At 44.8% G+C, this 19,535-nt stretch overlaps 2 protein-coding genes across 11 annotated transcripts in view; one reads left to right on the forward strand and one right to left on the reverse strand.

Annotated features, from left to right (window-relative positions):
- Positions 1 to 7,950, reverse strand: part of EVC2 (EvC ciliary complex subunit 2) — a 174,133-nt gene extending 166,183 nt beyond the window's left edge. For all 5 annotated transcript variants that reach the window (XM_038399537.2, XM_038399536.2, XM_038399535.2 and 2 more), the window contains exons 1-2: positions 7,606 to 7,950; positions 2,736 to 2,790 (exon numbers count right to left, since the gene is read on the reverse strand). In XM_038399537.2, coding sequence (XP_038255465.1) covers positions 2,736 to 2,790; positions 7,606 to 7,950 — 400 coding nt within the window. The remainder of the gene's footprint in view (positions 1 to 2,735; positions 2,791 to 7,605) is intronic.
- Positions 7,951 to 8,415: 465 nt separating this feature from the next.
- The window catches only part of EVC (EvC ciliary complex subunit 1), a 79,329-nt gene continuing 68,209 nt past the window's right edge, over positions 8,416 to 19,535 (forward strand). For all 6 annotated transcript variants that reach the window (XR_005292569.2, XM_038399541.2, XM_043512458.1 and 3 more), the window contains exons 1-2: positions 8,416 to 8,604; positions 15,625 to 15,753. Coding sequence is in view for 5 of the 6 variants with exons in the window: in XM_038399541.2 (XP_038255469.1) it covers positions 8,416 to 8,604; positions 15,625 to 15,753 (318 nt within the window). In the remaining variant the exon portion in view is untranslated. The remainder of the gene's footprint in view (positions 8,605 to 15,624; positions 15,754 to 19,535) is intronic.

The raw sequence follows: 19,535 nt of genomic DNA on the forward strand, positions 1-19,535 counted from the left end.
TAATCAAGAAAACTGACTATCACAAAAAGGGGAACACTACCGGGAAAAGGAGGACCTACTTCTGAGTCCCTGTTCCTCCACAATTCAGCAAGATGGGCTCTCCCTTATCTGATCTGCCTCAAAAGAAGATTCGCTTGCCCAAGTAATACAGTCTATGCTATTAGGAGCTAAAATGCACAGTTCCGTGCGGGATGGGATGACATATTTTGATGAACTCATAAATGTTCCCCTGGGGTGCCTTGACAGGAGGTGCTACAGCGGTGCCACGGTGATCCATTGGTGGGTCACTTTGGCTGCCCTACACCTCCCGCATGGTTGCCCTTTTTTATGGTGGCCCTGCATGCTGGCCAAAGCCCAAGCTTACATAGACTCCTATGAGTGCTGTGAATGTACCAAGATGTCCTGGACCAGACCTCTCGGAACCTTAGTACACCTGGAGACCCCAGCTAGGCCTTTGTCCACCATCAGCCTAGACTTGTGGAACTCCCAGCATCTGATGGTCACACAATATTCTTAACAGCCATAGACCATCTGACTAAAATGGCTTATCTCCTGCAACCACCTGTGTCGAGACAACAGCCCAACTCCCGGTCCATCTCCATGGACTTCCAGACCACATAGTTTTAGACAAGGCCCACGTTTACCTCCCGCTTCCGGCACAAAGTGTTCAGATTACTCAATGTCCACATCTCCACCTCCACCATCTACCACCAGAAACAGATGGATGAACCGAAAGGGTGAACCAAGTATTGGAACAGTACTTGAGGCATTTTGTAAGTTGTCATTAAGATAACTGTAAGCCATGCCTGCCTGATGTGGCACTCTGTCCCTCTCTAGCTGCACGTAGATCATCTAGAGATTAATGAATCTGCTACAGCCTTAACTAAGAGCCATGTGGTTTTAGCTCATGCAGTAGCGGCTCATACTCTAAACTTCCAAGGTCCTAGATTTGATCCCAACGCCTGGGCTCTATCGGCATTACAAGCAAGGGCTCATCCGGGATATCAACTGGGAAGTCTCTGAACCTTGGGACGCGCTTCCTCAGCTAGGAGAAATATGTAAGCCATGCCTGCTTGATGTGGCGCTCTATCCCCCTCTAGCAGCACTGAGACTATCTAGAGATTAATGAGTCTGATACAACCTTAGCTAAGAGGCATGTGATTTTTAGCTCATGCAATAGAGACTCATACACTAAACTTCAGAAGTCCCAGGTTCAATCCCGCCCAACTGCCAACCAGTGTCTGTCAGTGTTACACTCCACGGGTCGGAGCCTCTTCTTTGCTAATTATGAGTTCCAGCCCTGTTTTTACCCAGCACTACCGCCAGCCTCCCTGGTGCTACCACCAGCCACCAAGTGAATCAAACAGATCCATCTCGTTCAGGAGAAACTCAGGAATCACCTAGAAGAGGCAAAGACAGAGTTTCTGCTGGAGGACCCTATGAGGACAAGCACTACAGAAAGAATCACCCAGCAGGGCTTGAGTGGCAGCCCTTCCACAGCCCACTGATTATATTATGCTGGTATATAAATCAGGAAGCCACTGTGGGGAGCTGTATGAGCAATGACACAGACTGCCAGCTTGCTTCCTCTCCAGACTTTGCCTGGCTGTGGACCCTAGAATCTGCTTCTGACCTTGGTTTGTCCTTGACTCTACTATTTGCCTGTTGTCTGTAACCCACTGGCTGACCCTGACTCACTGATATCCGCACCCAGCTCTACCCCAGAACCACTACTGATCTCCTGACCACAGCTTGGTAGCTGACTGGGGCACACAGCCTCTTTCAGACTTCAATAGAGCACAGATATTGAAACTGTAAGCTGATTTTATTACAGCGGAAATTGTCTGAAGCAAATGAAGCTTCCATTAAAATATTTTTCAGACACTATATGTCTGGAGGAAATCTGTGAAATTCCAGTTATGTCTACACTGCAATACAAAACCCAAGGCAACGAGTCACAGTGCCCAGGTCAGCTGACTTGGGCTCACCGGGCTCAGGCTGTGGGGCTATAAAATGTCAGTGTTGGTGTTTGGGCTCAGACTCCAGCCCAGACTCTGAGACATTCCCCCTTGTGGGGTCTCAGAGCCCAGGCACCAGCCTGAGCCCGAACACCAATACTGCAGTTTTATAGCCCCACAGGCTGAGCCCCACACGCCTGAGTCAGCTGACTAGGGCCAGCCACAGGTCTTTTATTGCAGTATATACATATCCTAAGACCAAGCTCTGACTCAGCTTTGAGCTCAAGCCCCCCTTCTATCCACAAACAAATCAGTCTGACTCAGATCAGCAAGCACTCAGGACCTGGGTTCTAGACCCTGCTGGTTGGGTGGGTCAGACCCCAAGTCCTGTTGTGACTCAGGTCCAAGCCCTGTCAGTTTGCAGTATGAACGCAGCTCAAACCGCAAACCCAAGTCAGGTCCGCCTAGTGCAGTGTGGACACATAAGCACAGTTGTGAGACCCAGGTCCAGGAACTGTAAGCCCTGGTTTAAAATGCAGCGTGGATGCTTCAGCATGGGCTTGGAACGACCAAGTCCACAAGCCTGGATCTCACAGGCCCGGGATTACTGTGAAGTGCAGACATAGCTATAGCGACTGAGAAACAGAGATGCATCGTGTTTTATGATATGGCAAATGTTATTATAAAAACAAACTTTTTAAAAGCATCTGGCTCCCAGGATTCTCCAGCACTTCGAGGTTTAGAACAATTGGAAGGGCAGTTAAAATGAATACATACCTGTCATACCGAAGCAGTCTCTCTTTTTTTGAATCCGCAGCTTATCTGTAACAACCTACAGTTAACACAAAAGAAGAGTGACTATAAACCCAGGACCTTCTTTACAAAGTACATTTCGAATACAGTTTAATCTGTCTCAAATTGGAGATGTGCTTTACACTAAAGTACAAATTCTGATTTCTGTACTCAAAACGCATAAGATTATGAGAAGTGGCAGTGACTAGTGAATAGTGCACTAGACCTGGGGTCTGCGTTCTTATGCCTTTGCCCTAGCACTGATAGTAGCTTCCACGTAAGTATAAAAACCTCCAAGATTTGTGTATTATAGACTGGCTTTGTCGGAAACTCTTTTGACAGTCTTAAGCCCTGTCTACATTAAGGAAATTTGTACCAGAATAATACTTGCCTGCCTGCCATATTGAATTATAAAGATTAGATTTGAGATCTGTGCGGCAGGAACATCAACATTTTAAACCTAACCAGTGTCCCTTAAGTGACTTGATACAAGACGGCAGAACACGTTAGTATTAGAGCCAGAAATGTATCTCAACCCTGATCCCCATTCTGCTACTCTACCCTCTAGACCGCACACTCTTCTAGCTGATGATTTAGAAGATGGATAAGAAGATTGTTCTTTGACATATCTTGTATGTCCAGCCTGCCCAAAATAAACGTGGGATTTTCTTTAAGTCCAGTTGTGGTCAGAAAAGCAGCTCTGTAAAAAAACATCACCACAATTAAATACATACTTTCTCTATTTCACATCAAATCTGTTTATTTTATGGATACAAACATGTTTTTACTCTCAGTGGTGCAGGAACCAATATCAGTCAAGAAAAGCAAGCTGTATTCTGTCCGGTCTCATACATCAACAGAATTATTCAATGCATTATTGATGAAGATGAAAGAAACAAAAAGAACTCAATTTGCCTTTAAGGGTTAAGCAAGGGCAGGGAATTTAAAAATCTCCCTTGTTAATTGATCAAATTTAATCTGGAGTGAGAGGACAAGCAGCTATGGGAAAGCAACATTTAAATATTAAATAGTAAATAAAATATTTAAACATGAAGTAAACGTAAAATTACAAAGTATTATATTAATCTGTAAACGTGAGTTAAAAGGAGATAAACTAAGATGAACTAAAATTAATTAAAAACAAAGGTTCATTTTTAAATACATTCTAACCAGTACGTCATTGTTCTGTGGTCTCACTGGAGATTTACAGTAGATACCTAGCTCCTGGTAAAGATGTCTATACTTCTGTAAAATGTCTTTTGTATAACGCCAGTTGTCAAATGTGACTTAAAGTGATCTGTGTGGTTACAAATGTAATCCACAGTTTCAGTGTACAATAAAAATATTAACTCCAAAAATGAGTTTATGAAAGTCAGTGAACTGAAATTAAAACAGAGATCTGTGTTTTAGTGACTTAGAAAATGATTTACTGGTATGCAGTGGCATTGGAATAATTAGTATAGTGGGGGTGCTAAAAGCCATTGAATAAAACTGTAAACCTGGTATATGATGGAAACCACTTCAAGTCAAAGGGTGCTGCCGCACCCCCAGTACCCCTAATTCCAGCACCCTTGTGGTATGTGATTTCCTTATATGTAATCATTGATTCCCGCCCTGTCCCATCCACCCCCCCCAGCAAATGACAGTTTAGTCAGGGCTGAGTGGTTAGATTTGGAGTGGAGGCTAATGTATTGAAGATCTAAATTATAAGAATAAATCAAAATAGGAAACATGAAGACTTAAATAAAACTTACTCACATCTCTGCATACAGAATAGAAATTCAGCTCTCATGACTATTTACCCCGCCCCCATTATCAGAGCAAATGGAAGAGTGCACACAAATTAAAATCTGACAACCTCACAGAGGATGGGTTGAGGTGACTCTTGATTTAGGTAATACTATCCTACTTTCCAGAAGAATAAACTGATGCACAGATACTAAGTCTGACAATGGCCTTGTCTGCACTAGGAAATTCATGTCCATAGGAAGGGACTGTAGAAGAAGTTCCCCACCGGAGCTACCAACATTGTAGCTGGGAGTCCTGATGCAGACAAGGTGCTACCAGCCTCTATTATCATCAGATTTAAAGACATGTCTACACAGCAAAAGCTGTGCATGGGCTTGTCTGTTCAACTTGAATCCAGCTAGCATGGGTAACAAAAGAAGTGAAGAGAGCATAGCACAGGCTTCAGAATGGACTAGTCAGCCAAGCATGCACCAAAAGTCCATACCAGACTTGCACTACCCAGCCTGAAGCCTGGCTGTATTGCCTTCACTGCTATCACTACCTGGGCTAGCTGGATTCAAGCTACCTCACAGCTAACCTGTACACAGCTTTTCCTCCGTAGACACAACCTAAGTGCCAATGGTAAAAGACGACACACCAAGTATTTTTCTGTCCTTGTTGATGAAGCTAAAGGTGCACCAAAAAAAGAACAGCTGTGTCTCCTTTTACGCTTCTGTGGAAAAAGGAACCATTCAGAAAAGAGCTCCGGGAGGCTGCTTCCACGTGGAAAATCTAAATGCTGAATCTGTCTCAAAAACGATTATTGAAAAACTACAGCATTTGAAGCTCGATATTAATTACATTTTTGCCCAGTGCTACGATGGAGCTTCTGTGCTGAGTGGGCATTTAAAAGACGTACAAGCTCAAATTCAGGAAAGGATTACACATGCCTTTTATGGGAAATGCTGTCCTCACAGGCTTAATCTTGTCATTGCAAACACATGTTCCAGCATCACCCAGTGTCAGAGAGTCTTTACATTTGCTCATGCACTGTACATCTTCTTTAGCAGTAATTACAAGTATTGGGAACTGTTTGTTAAGGCACAGCAGGACCTAGGCCAGAAGGTATCTGAACTAGGTAGATTATATGAAACTCAGTGTGACTCCCTCTGGAAAATGCATGCATGATTGGCACTGTAGTGGAAAAACTGGAAGCCATTTCAGTTCAGAGAGCTGATGAACCATCAGTTAGTATTGCAAAGGGCTTGATGGCAAAGATAAAGAGATCCTTTCTGTTGAGGCTCTTGGTTTGGAAAGAATATTCAAGATTTTGCACAGGGCTTCAGAAGAACTGCAAAATGAAAACTTGAATCTATCAAGTGCCATGGAATTAGTAGCAAGCAATGTTGCTGCTCTTCAATAAATGAGAACATCTGAAAGCAAATGGAAGGAGATGTGTGATGAAGCTGAAATCATTGCCAAAGAACTTGAAATTGATATTCCAGGTCTGACAATTGCAACTGCTGAGCACAGCAATACAAAAATGGCAAGAAGACCTAACAAAATACCTCCAAGCTGGCCTTGGTTTTTGTTTATAGTACACTGGGTCATTCATCAACACATGATATTCCCAAGAGCACTCAAGAACCTATAAAATCTGATCTCTACTATCCTATTCTGGACACAATTCTTGCTGAGCTTGATAGACGATTCACCTCCAACTCCAGTTCGCTTTTTGCAGTAATTGCTTGTGTCCCAAAGAATGAAAATTTTCTTGGTTATGAGAAACTGAAAATAACTTCAGATCACTATGGATGACAGGCACCAATTTTGGCGATCTGGATGCAGAATCAAAGTTGCCAAGAAGCACATTGCACCAACAATCTGACTTCAATTTCTGAATTCTGGAACGTTCTCAATGACTTACCAAGAGGTTACCAGTCTTTGCTATCTACTGTAGATTATTGTGTTGAGCCTTCCAGTTTCTACAGCATCAAAAGAGAGGTAATTCTCTGTGCTCAAGAGAGTTAAGGACTACTTAAGATCCACAATGGGAGATGGGCATGTAAGAGACTTGGTAATTTTAGCCTGTCAATATGAAGCTTCAGAACACCTGGATTTTGCCAAGATGAGACCATAGCATTATCGATTGTTTTAGCTCCTATCTGGAGTGTGTGTTTGTTTTCAATAATTTACCTTTAAACATTCCTGGAACAAATTACCTGTCTCATTCTCCTCTTCACAATTTGGAACATAAGACATTTAGAAAACAACAGTTGCAGGCATAAGCAGATTTTATTGACTTTTATTTCTGTCTACTAACGATAGTGTACAAACTATGTTGCTGATATCTGTGTTAAGGCTTCAAAGCGGATACCTCAAGGTTTGGGATTATCTTGCTGTATTTATTTTTCGATTGTTCTAAATTTACATATAAATTTAACATCTGGCTTTAATTGCTGTATGTATATATTTTTTTCATCTTTTGCATAGAAATTAGATACACTGATCCTGTCAGCTAATTTCTATGTTATGTGTTTTTTTTTTTCTTAAAAAAAGAAAGCCCTAGAGTTTTCAAGTGCCTATGTAGTCCCTGGAATCATGGTTCAAATTGCCCCACCCCCTTAATTTGTGCCAGGGCTTGCCAGGGCACCGGCACCTATAGGCTTGGCAGTTCATTGCCCCGGCACCTCTGGGCTTGCTGCATCGGTTATGAAAATTAAAAAATTGCTTGAGTCCCAGTACTAAATTGCTTGGGCCTTGGCGCCTCTTCCATGACAAATTAAGCACTACCCCTGCCCCCAAATCTGAAATGGTGCCCCAACACCAAGGGCCTCATTTTTAGAAATGCCAAGTGCTCAGGATCTCTGAAAATCAGATCTGAAGTAGGCTAACGTCGGGCACCCAAGGTTAGCGGACGCCTTTGAACATTTGGACCTTTCACGTCTCTACAGTTCAGCTTCCTCATTTGACAAAATGGGACTCAACGCCTCTGTCCTAGGTAGGGTGAGGTTAGATTCGCCGCGGCCACGGGTGCGCTGGGAAGGCAAAGCGGTGTCAGATCACCCGCAGCCCTGGGCTTCTCCCCAGGCAGCAGCTCACACGCCTCGGCGAAGCGTCCTCTTACCTGGGCTGCCGTCGGGCGGCACCATCCGCCGCTCGGGAGGCGGGGAGCCCGGCCGCGGGGTGACTCCCCGGGGGAAGGAAACCGCGAGCCAGCGGCAAGGGCCACCGAGAGCTCGTGCCCGGCCCCGAGAGCAGGGGGATCTCCGTGCACCGGGCGGCTCGCGGGCCGACGCTGCCGCCCGGCGAAGTCTTTGCAATGGGGAGGATGCGGCCCGAGGCGAGGGGCGTCTGCCGCCGGGGAGGCCCGGGCTGGGAGCAGCAGCAGCAGCAGCACTCGCACAACGCAGCCAGCCGCCAGCAGAGCCAGCGGCGGGGAGCGGAGCCCCCCTGCAGCCGCTGCTCGCATGAGACAGGCGCTGGGGGGGGGGGGGAAGCAGCCGCCGCAGGCGCAGGAGCCCCCCCAGTGGAGCGCGGCTGCCGCGGCCAAGTCACGGGCCTGGAGAAAGTTTCTTTCCAGGGAGTCCGGCTCCAAACCAGGCCGAGCTGCCGAGCCACAGATCTGGCGCAATCGACTTCAGCCGCGATCGCTCTCCCCCCGGCCCGGGGAGGGGTTGGCGGGCGGGTGGGTGGGTCCCGAGCGGAGATTCCCCTTCCCCCAGGCCCTGCTGGAGTCCCTGGTCCCCAGCCGCGAACCTCGGCCCGCAGGGAGAGGGCTGGGAGCCGGGATGCCCTGGGCTCGCCAAACGGGAGCTGCCCAGCAGCCGAGCTCGCGGCGCTGCGCTGCGCTGGGTCCTAGCCCGGGGCCCCTCCCCCGTCCCAAGCGGAGTTGGTCCCCCCCCCCCCGCCCCGAGCTCTCTGTGCGGGCTCGCTCATGGCCTCTGCGGCTGGCGAGGCGCTGCCTGGGCCCTGCCGAGGGGAGGTCGGGCTGCAGTTCTGGGTGGAATCCTTGCAGCTGGTTCCCGGCTTGCTGGCTCCCGCTGTGCTGCTGGGGGTCGCCTTGGGCGTCGGCGCCGCGCTCCTGCTGTGTTTCTATGTGATCGGGCCTCTTCTGCAAAACAAGGTACGCGTTGCTGGATGGGATCCTTTGCAGGAGAAGGTTTTGGCTTCGGGCGGATTGAGTGGGTTTGGGTAAATACTCTGGATCCTACCTGATCCTGCCAGCCATGGCCTCCGCCTCCCAAACTGGAGTACAACAAACTGTCAGGCCACTCTTCCGACTCTAAAAAAAAAACCCCCCAAACCAGTGCCTGATGCACAACAGCAACCGGGTCTGTCACCTCCTGAATCAAGCCTGCTTTGGGCCTCTAACTCTCCAAATTGTAATGGGTACACAGAGAATACATGTTTCAGAGTAGCAGCCGTGTTAGTCTGTATTCGCAAAAAGAAAAGCAGTACTTGTGGCGCCTTAGAGACTAACAAATTTATTAGAGCATAGAAAGCTTATGCTCTAATAAATTTGTTAGTCTCTAAGGTGCCACAAGTACTGCTTTTCTTTTAGAGAATACATGTAAATGCTTCTGCTGTATCAGTATCTGGAGCATTACACATTCTGGTGCAACAGCATTGCAACCCCACAGCTGACACCTGGATTCTACTGGATCGAGCTGGCAGCACAAGAAAATCTGCACCCAACCACAATAATGCTTCAAAATCCCAGGTCTGACACATAGACCCTGCTGGATGCAGCCAGTTTTTGGCCCTCACTACCCAACTTCCTTTACTTAAATAGAGAACAAACGTAGGTGCTCCTGTTGCTCAAGCACATTTCTAATCAATGCATTTTGTAATGCAGCAACACTCCATAACTTGGTTCCTCCTGGATCCAGGCAGTTGTTGGCCCCAATTGTCCAAATTCCACTCGCTATATACAAAGCATCTTTAGCCTGCCTGCTGCACCTTAAAACTCCAGACTGACTCTGACATGCCCCAGAGCAGAAATGCCACAAAACTTGGATTCAGCATTGGAATCCTTTTGGACCCCACTGAGTTTTGTGTACCGCCCCAGAAATTACACTGCCAGAATTAAGAATAAGTGTACTTTTCTACACTTTAATACACTGACACATTCTGGTACAAGAAAGTGGCAAAAGCTCTGATTTGATCTAGGCGAAGGGTTCTCACAACCAGTTTTTTGGTGGCCTCAGAGCAGTGGTGGGCAACCTGTGGCCCACCAGGGTAATCTGCTGGCCGGCCACCAGATTATTAGTTTACATTTGCACAGCCGCCTGGAGCTCCAGTGGCCGCCATTCGCCGTTCCTGGCCAATGGGAGCTGCAGGAAGCAACACGGGAATGGCGAATAGTGGCTACTGGGAGCTGTGGGCGGCAGTGCAAATGTAAACAAACTGTCTGATGTCCTGCCAGCAGCTTGACCTGATGGGTCACAGGTTGCCCACCACCGCCTCAGAATGTGGCCACCAACTCTTGCTGGTGGCCACTCTGACAGTTTTTCCTAAAATACTTAATTAACATTAGGAAAAATAAATAAATATGCATATATACATGTCCAAATCATTGTAATTTATTTATACAGGGGGTTGGGGTTTTTTTATTTTTTTTGCAAAGTCAATAATAAAAATAGTGTACAGTTGTCTCTGTTCTTTACTGGACTTAAACAGAATATAAACAAAAATAAGGTGCTTTGCATGTTCTTTGTCCTTTGATGTTGTTTCTTTTGGGTTTTTTTTTTTTGGACTTGCTAGCTAGTAAGTCTGCTATTATGAAAAGTGATATTTGTATGTTTATTAATATCATTTTTCACAGAAGCAGGCTTGCTGGCTAGCTGGGAGGCAGTGAAAAGTGATATTAACAAACATACAGATATCACTTTTCACAGCAGATTTACTCAGTCCTGGCAAACTGGGGGACAAATTAAGCCCTGGATTGGGAAATGAGTGGGTGGGGAGGCAGCAGGGACCAGGGGTGATGGAACAGGAGCTGGAGGAGGCAGTGGGGGCCAGCAGCGATGGGAGGGGTGTTGAAGTGAGCCCGGGGCTGAAACCCAGGGGCCAGGCTGGAGCCCAAAACCCAGGACCAGGGCCAGAGGACATAGCAGTGGCCAGGGGCGATGGGGGGGGGGGGCGACGAGCCAAGGACCAGTGCCCAGAGCCCCATGGCCGGATCCTGGGTCCTGCGGCTGGAACCTGAGATGGAGGATGCAGTGCGGGCCAGGGGTGACAGACAGAGGGTCATGAGCCTAGGGTCAGAGCCCGAACCCCCATGGCCGGATCCTGGGGCCCCGCAGCTGAACCCCAGGGGACAAAGCCCGCTGCCACACAACCAAAGCTCAGAGCCAGAGGACATAGCGGGGGTCAGGGGTGATGGAGAGATACAAACCTGGGGCCAGAGCCTTCAGCCAAAGCCTGAAGCCCACAGCCAAATCCTGGGGTCCCATGGCCAGAGCCAGAGCCGCGTGGCCGGAGATGGAGCCTGCTGCTGCGCAGCCAAAGCCCAGGGCCAGAGAAGAGGCAGAGGGGGCCAGCAGTGATGGAGGGAGTGGTGAGCCCAGGGACAGTGCCCATTGCCACATAGTTGGAGCCCCAAGCCCCATCGCCGGAGCCTGCTGTCCACCACCCCAGGGCTGAAGCCGGAAGCCCGAGCCCCACTATCCCCGGGAAGGTGGGGAACTCACATTGGCTGCCTGCTCCTCTGCCAATTCGGGCTCCAGAGGGGGGCAGGGCCCAACTGCTGCTTCACTGCCCCCCACCCTCCTCCAACACCGCCCAGGAGGCCTTTACTGCACATTTGACAAACGCTGATCTAGGCAATTTTTCGCTCCTCAGTTTTACCATCTATATTTAATACAGATGCAGCTTCTTCTAGTCCACCACAATAACGCCAATTACCAGATATCATGGGGCAACAATACTACAAGAACCACTGTGAGCAACTGAATTCAGCTAGGTCAAGCTGGGTTTTGGCACTGAGCACCTGAATTAGAACATTACTATGCTATCATATTGGAGTTTTCACTTATACAAAGTCATCTCCTTGGAACAAGAGGATACCTTTTGGGACCCCATATATATATATATATATATATATATATATATATATATGTCAGTAACATTACTTATGAGATAAGATAAGCACTGGATGAAAAGCAGCTATCTCAAACTCGGTCTGTAAAACAGAGGTAGGAATTGAGTTGTAGTTAAAGGACCTGCAGGTCTGACTCCATCACCCATTGAAGACGTATTTACTCTATTTGTCAAGAAGGGGCACAGTCTGTGGTTCCTTTGAGACTTTTTTCTTGCTCCTTGATACCAAAAAGCAGTGGCCCAGAAGTGCCATTTTCCAATTTCACCTCAGTTGGAAAATGTGCCCTTCCTTAACTACTGCAAACTACCCATTCTGATCCACATATGCACCATCTTTCCACTACACTCCTTCAGGGTGTTCTCTACTACATTGTACTCCAGGATGTTCAGGTACTACAGAGATGAGGGCTGTAAAAGTATCTAGACTGTGTGTGGCCATACAAACATTTCAGATGGCCTGACAACAGCCTACTTACTGGGATATTTAGACAGACATGAGGACATCACCCCAGTTTTCTACATTTTCTGCTGGCTCCCTATCCAATAGTGGATCTTCATCAAGAGCCTGTTTCTAGCAGATGAAGCCCACAATCGACTGGAGCCAGTCTGTATCCAAGTGTCTCTTTCTCTGTCACCCACCTCATCAGCCCCAATCAACAGGAGTGATAAGACTGACAGAGTCTCAAGTGAAACTTTTGGCAGCCTAACATTCTCGGATACAGACTCTCAACTATCCAACTTCTAATATAGATGCATGCATTTAAACTGATTTAACCCTTGCTTAAATTAATTTAGCTTCATTTGGTAATGTACTGACAGAAGCTGGGATTTAAGCAAGGATTAAACTCATTTAAGTAGGTGTGTGTTAGGAGTTTTGCACCAGTTTAATTGTTGCTCTGCAGACGCCATACAAACGAGAGAGACCTGTTTAATTAGATTAATTTAAATCGATTTAGCTAATCCGCTGTCACTTTTCTTGTACAGACATGGCCTCTGGCTTTTCACTTTAGGGCACAACGGAAGACTTGCCTGGTTTGCAGAAGTCTTCCTGAAATAACATTGACCACAGAATAGCCATCAATGTCTTCTCCCAGAAACAAATAAGAACAATCCCACTTACAAAGCAGCAAAATGAATGAAGTATGGAGAGAATTCTCCCTTTTAAATTGAGACTATGTACCTAGATCCCATGGTGTTTTAGAAATATATGAAGTAGAAAAATAATGAGGCATATTGTATACATTTTACAACTTGCTTGGGGTGAAACTGCTATGTAGTGTTTTCCAAAGCACATGCTCTTTCTGATGTTTAACATGCACTTGTCTGATTTTAGTCCTCTTTGGAGAACTATGTACATTTTCATCATCTTTTAAAGAGTAATCCTGGTTGTTCCTTGCTCTTTATCACAACTGTTTCTTGAGACTCCTGCATTATGTACATTGTACATATCCATAGAATTATTTATATTACACCAGTTATTTTCTGAGAACAGCATTATTGATTTCTTTTGCATCAGACTTAGACCTATATAATATTGAGTTAATTTAATGTAACAGTGGTTGGCACTGACACAGTTGGAGGATCCAGTGCCATGCAGAGTGTACTCTCTGCATTCAGTGGGTGGTTTGTTTTTCTTTAGCCACACCTCTTTTACAACGATAACTCTGCACACACACACACGGAACAAGACTGATCATAATTAGGCCTGGTGGGAGAGAAGAATACTTGTGTAGCCATCTGCTTTCAAGACGAAGATTTGAAACTCTGCTTGAAGCCATGCTTTTGCTTGGTAATGGATGCACTTCAGGTACTAGATCAATGCATCCTATGGAGGTGGAAGCTTCTCTGATTCAATACCTCAATTTTTATATTGCTGTCACGGTTGGCTCAATATAGCAAAGTACAAATGTTATCTTTTGCTGTCTTCACCTGTCTGGTCATTCCAATACTGTGGTCATAAGGTATGAGTATTTAAAAAGAAGTCATTATTGCCAGTGCCTTCCAGCAGTGTTCTGTTCTTCTGTAATATCCTCCAGTCAGTTTTACCCTGTACCTGCAAACTTCCTTGTTGAGATAGAGCTTGTCCAGTCACGAGATTCTGGTAGATTAGCTTGATGAGGCGCTACTGGGATTGTTCTTAAATGTTATTTTATTCAACATCTTTATTAATGATCTATAAGAAGAGGTGGAATGGCACTTTAACTACATTCATAATACATTGGGAGGACAAAAAGAAATAGAAAGGAGTGAACTAATGGGGTAATAAATGTGGAAAGGAACTAAAGAGATTCAACTTGGAAAAATGCAAGTATTCACTGGGGATAAATAATCCAAGTTATAGGTGTTCAGTGGGAAAGAAATTCTTGTGAATAGTATTGGTGAGAAACACTATGGCTGAAAGTGGGCCACAAACTGAATGTGAACTTGCAAGGAAATATGAGACAAGAAAAGCAAATGCCTCTTTTGGGCTACATGTGCAAGAACATCTTGTCACGGTACTAGGAAGATAAAAGCTTTTTTCTTTTTAAACTATCTCGCACTGATAAAATTGTACATAGAATATGATGTACAGTTCTGGACGCCTCAATGTCTGAAAGATGATGGGAGGGAAGTCAGTGGAAAACAACAAAAATTATTGCGATAAGTAGGGGCTGAAGGGATTGAATAATATGGAAAGGTACTAAAAGAACTAATTACATTCTATATTGCCTGACCAGTCAACTACTAAAAGGAGAGTTTAAGTTTCTATAACAAGACTGGACTGAGAGGTAAAAAGTGGCATAGGCAATATCTTTTTAACAGCTCAACAAACAGCTAGTAAAATGGAGATATGATAGGAGATGGAAATGAAGTCAATGTAGGTAAGTTGAAGGGCATTTGCAGGGGCTGCAGAGCCCCTCCTCTTCTTTCCCCCCCAAAAAACATTGAGCCATCATGTTTGCCTAAACTGAGTAACCATATTATCACATTCTGTATAGGTTCTTATACCATGCTCACTACCGTAGTATCTGAGTGCCTTCCCGTTAAAGTTTATTATGCCATATGTCAAATGTGGTTTGTTCTCTCATCTTCTCTGCAGGGAGAAAGTGTGTACAGTGGAGGTTTTGGTGGGGGTTTTGTTTAATATACATGTTGCTATATGGTTGTAAGAGAAGGCAGGTCAAAGAAGTGCACCTTACACTTGGAGTGGAAGTTGGTGATGGACCTTAGCTCCCCTAGATACTCTTTCCCTAGTCTTAGATCCCCATCCCCTTCAGAAAGTTCTGTCACCTGCATCAATGAGATTTACCCTTATTAGAAAATGTTTCACTGAGAAGCAGCATGGAACAATGGTCCTCATCCAAGAGCTTTAGGTGATCTTTTGGATATCCTAGACCCACGTCATTGAGTGCCTTCAAGATACAGACCAAGACCTGGAACTTGACTCATTAGTCTATGAGAAGCTAGTCTGGAGAGTGGTGGACAGGTTTGATGTGAATGCAGTAGCCCGTACTACTGAGATGACACACTACAGCATTCTGTACTGGTTGAAGTTTCCTAAGCACTGATGCTTTCAAACTTGTAGCTTTTCTCACCCATCCTATACCTGGTGCATGGTCTATTCTCACTGATTTTTCCTAGTCCATTACTTGGGTCCAAAACACTGTGTGCACCTGTGTAACTTCATCACATGAGTAGTTCCATTGCCGCTCCTCAATACTGCAGTCATTTGATGCTGTGGGGTGGGGGTGGGAAGAAGGCGTCTTGGCACTGAATGTACAATTACCAGAGTCTTTCACCTTTCCATGGGCCAGATCTCCAGCTCTGGGGAAGAAGAGTAAATCAAATGTAGAAAGAAACTAAAGAAACTAAAAAATGTTCCCTCAGTCTATAAGCTTATTACTCATTTTCAGAAAACTGAAATAATTAGTCTAAAATAATCATTTGTACCTACTTTGTAACTTTCACAGGATATTACTATAAATAAAACAGGACCATCTAAGATGTCAGATGAATCGAGGTGGTTTGAGTTGCATTTTATTTTCCTGCTTTGGGATTTCAGAAAGATGATTCCCAAAGGCTTCTGGAAAGCTTTCGCTCGGATGTACACGGACATCTTGATGAAAATGTACCCTTACCCAGAAAGAAGAAAACAGAAACTCAAATGTCAGAGGAGGAAATGGTGCTCGAAGTAAGAATTTATTCCTTTTGTAGACGTCTATTTTGTCTGATATTCTAGCCTGCTTTACTTAGCAGCTGATCTAAATGCCATTGATTTCAGCAGGCCTGGGATCTGGCCCTTCAAAAGTTATGATAATTCCCATACAGATGTAATAAAGAGATTGGAAACTGAACGCAGTAAATCAGAGACTCAGTGAACAAAGGAATAAGGACCCTGAACCTAGAATCTGTTGATACCTGGAAATATGATTTCACTTACATTTACCTGGCACAATTTAACAGTCTTTACTCAGGCAAAATCCCATTCAAATCCACTGGAATTATTTCCCACTCTACCATCATATTACGAATTTGAGGGTAGCAGCCAATATTCCCGCTTCTTTCCCACAACTGCCTTGCCAGCACCCAGCAAATTTGGGTATTTCCTGTGAAGCATTTTCATCTGACTTTAAATTATTAGAATTCACAGCTGAAGAGGAGCCTGTAATCTAATTGCACAAATCCACTAAACTAGGGAAGTTTACTATAAAAGATTGAGAACCACTGGACTAGAGCATCAAGTCTTTAATCAGACTTAATATCAACTCATCTAGATATTTGCCTAGTTTTGTGACAGGCTATATAAAAAGCACTAACAGTCAGTACAAACTAAAATTTCATGTAGACAATGACTTGTTTATACTGCTCTATATACTATACACAGAAATGTAAGTACAATATTTATATGCCAATCGATTTATTTTATAATTATATGGTAAAAATGAGAAAGGAAGCAATTTTTCAGTAACAGTGTGCTGGGACACTTTTCTATTTTATGTCTGATTTTATAAGCAAGTAGTTTTTAAGTGAAGTGAAACTTGGGGTATGCAAGACAAATCAGCCTCCTAAAAGTGGTACAGTAGTCTGGAAAGGTTGAGAACCGGTGCTCTTGTCCTTACTCAGGCAAGACTCCCACTGAACTCACTAGGACTCTTTCTTGAGTAAGAACTGCAGGACTGAGGCAAAAATATCCAGCCTCTGGGTAAAATGGATCACAAAACCGTTATGTTAAGGTTCCACTCAGTTTGTTTAGATACTGAGAGTTGGATTCTTAGGGTTCAGTCCTGCTCTACTGTAATCCTATTGTTTCATATATCTTAGCTGATCTGTTTCTGTGTATGTGGGTACAGGTTTGCTCATTCATTTTTTAAGTGATGTGCTTTGAATATTAAAGGGCAGGTCAACTTTTATCATGCTACAGAGTGTTTACTTCATAACCCTTTAGAAGAAAACTATACTGATGAGATTCTTTCTTTGGCTCGTATGAAAGAGTTGTTTCTGGAATACATCCAACATATCTTTACATTAAATGGAAGAATATAATGCCTTGTAATTCAACATGTGAAAAATATAGCTAAGTTTTTCTTCTGTTATATCAAATTTCTGGAAAAGTGTCTCTTCTAGCTTGTGAAATGCAATAGCCTTTGCAATATGGTCAGACTTCTGTAATATGTATGGACCAAAACCTAACCCTGATACTCCCTAGGAAAGATCTGCCCAGGCCCTGTGCCTGAGGAGCGCTATTTCAGGCTGTGACAAAGGTCCAGTGATTTTGGAAAATGTCTTAGGTGTCTGAGAAATCCCCCAAAACCTGAATCTCAGGTCCCAAGTCAAAAGTTAGGTGGGTATGTATAGCTGCCAAGTTTTGTGTTGCTCCATTTGTGACATTTTATGCAAATCAGTTCATTATCTTTACACATTTGCAAATTTTTAAGCTGAAGTCAATGGTCATATAAGGTCAATACACTCCCTCCCAAGCAGTGGTGTGGATAAGACATTGAGCTGAACAAATTTTGACATCTGAAGAGTATCTGGGGAGTGTTTGGAAGCTTAGGCAGCTAAACTTGTGGTGTGGGGGGAGTATCTGTTTGGAATATGGGGGTAGTTAAGGCAAATTACACATATGCTCAGCTGGCCTCATTTTACCCCAACCCATTGAGCAAATCCAACTTGCCTTAGCTCCCCCGCAATCTCCACAAATTTAGCTATGTCTTCTAGCCCTCCACCTACCCTCTTCAGACTTCCGTACATGGGCATCAGTCTTTCCAGTGACAGCTGAAGACAGAGTGCGGGGTCAAATGAACAACCCTGTTGAAACCTCCCCAGAGCTGGCAGCTGGGACTAGAGGACTATCAGGGAGCAAGGAGCCCCCTCCAGAGACAGTTGAGAACAGGGAGAGCAGAAATTCAACAAGTCACAACCAAAAATTCAAAAGGATTGGGTTTTTTGAAGAGGTCTGATTGAGCCTCCCCTTCTGCTAGGGCCCACGTTTTCCCCATTCACAGGATGCTCTGGAGGGATTACTGCAGCTCCATGATCTTGGGAGATACAGAGGCCAGGGTCTGCAGATGACTGGTAGCTGGGAGAGGAGCTAATTTTACACCCCCTTCTGCAGCTCCATGGAACCCAGTTGTAACTAAGATGTTCATATGGCTGTCTGTAGGATTGTCAGACTGGTCTGGAGCACCCCCATAGTGGTACCAGGGGCTTTTGTATCCCAACTTAGTCAGGAGTTGGTCCACTATTGCAAAACCCACAAAATGTGTAAAGGAATCAAAGGAATTACTTTGATGATCTCAGTTCACTGCCTTTCATTTAAAACTGAGTTGGCTGCGTTCCACACAGTAAAGGGAGTCAGGAATGCAACTGTTTTAAAAATGTGTAGTTAAGCAGTGCTCCTCATTCTGCCTATAAAAAATAAGTTATGCTCACCCACAGCATGTCGGTCCTGTCTAGCCAGCCCAGTCCTTAGCTTGCAAATGGAAGTAGGTACAAGCGTTTTAACTGTAGCCAGTTCTTGTTATAGACACTTTAAATGTACTGTAAAGTTCTGATGGGAAATGAATTCTCATTTCAGATGTGTCCAAGATAGATGACAAATTTATGGCTGAATGGCTGAATGTTCTTGGACTAGTCGTGAACAGAAAATATTTTCTATTCATATCAATGATTAGTTTTTCCTTTGGGGAAAAGTCATAGAATATTAGGGTTGGAAGAGACCTCAGAAGGTCATCTAGTCCAATCCCCTGCTCAAAACAGGACCAACAACCACTAAATCATCCCAGCCAGGGCTTTGTCAAGCCAGGCCTTAAAAACCTCTAAGGATAGAGATTCCACGACCTCCCTAGGTAACCCATTCCAGTGCTTCACCACCCTCCTAGTGAAATAGTGTTTCCTAATATCCAACCTAGACCTCCCCCACTGCAACTGGAGGCCATTGCTTCTTGTTCTGTCATTTGCCACCATTGAGAACAGCCTACCTCCATCCTCTTTCGAACCCCCCTTCAGGTAGTTGAAGGCTGCTATCAAATCCCCCCTCACTCGACTCTTCTGCAGACTAAACAAGCCCAGTTCCCTCAGCCTCTCCTCGTAAGTCATGTGCTCCAGTCTTGTGCAAATACTTTGGCATGTACATAGCTTCATGCATAGCAGTAGTCCCATTGAAGGGCAGAATCAGGTCCTTAACTACAGTAATTTCTATAGTACACATGTCGCAAATATGAGAACACTTCTATAACACATTTAGGGCTAGTCTACATTGGCAAAGCTAAAGCAGTGCCACAGCAGTGCTTTAACGTGGCCTGTGTGGTCTCCCAGCACTCTAAACAAAACCACCTCCACGAGGGGCGCGGCACCCAGTGCTGGGGCACTGTCTACACTGGCGCTTTACAGCGCTGAAACTTGCTGCACTCAGGGCGGTGTTTTTTCACACCCTGAACAAGAAAGTTGCAGCGCTGTAAATTGCCAGTATAG

This window comes from Dermochelys coriacea, chromosome 4, assembly GCF_009764565.3.
Source record: "Dermochelys coriacea isolate rDerCor1 chromosome 4, rDerCor1.pri.v4, whole genome shotgun sequence".
Taxonomy (NCBI): Eukaryota; Metazoa; Chordata; order Testudines; family Dermochelyidae; genus Dermochelys; species Dermochelys coriacea.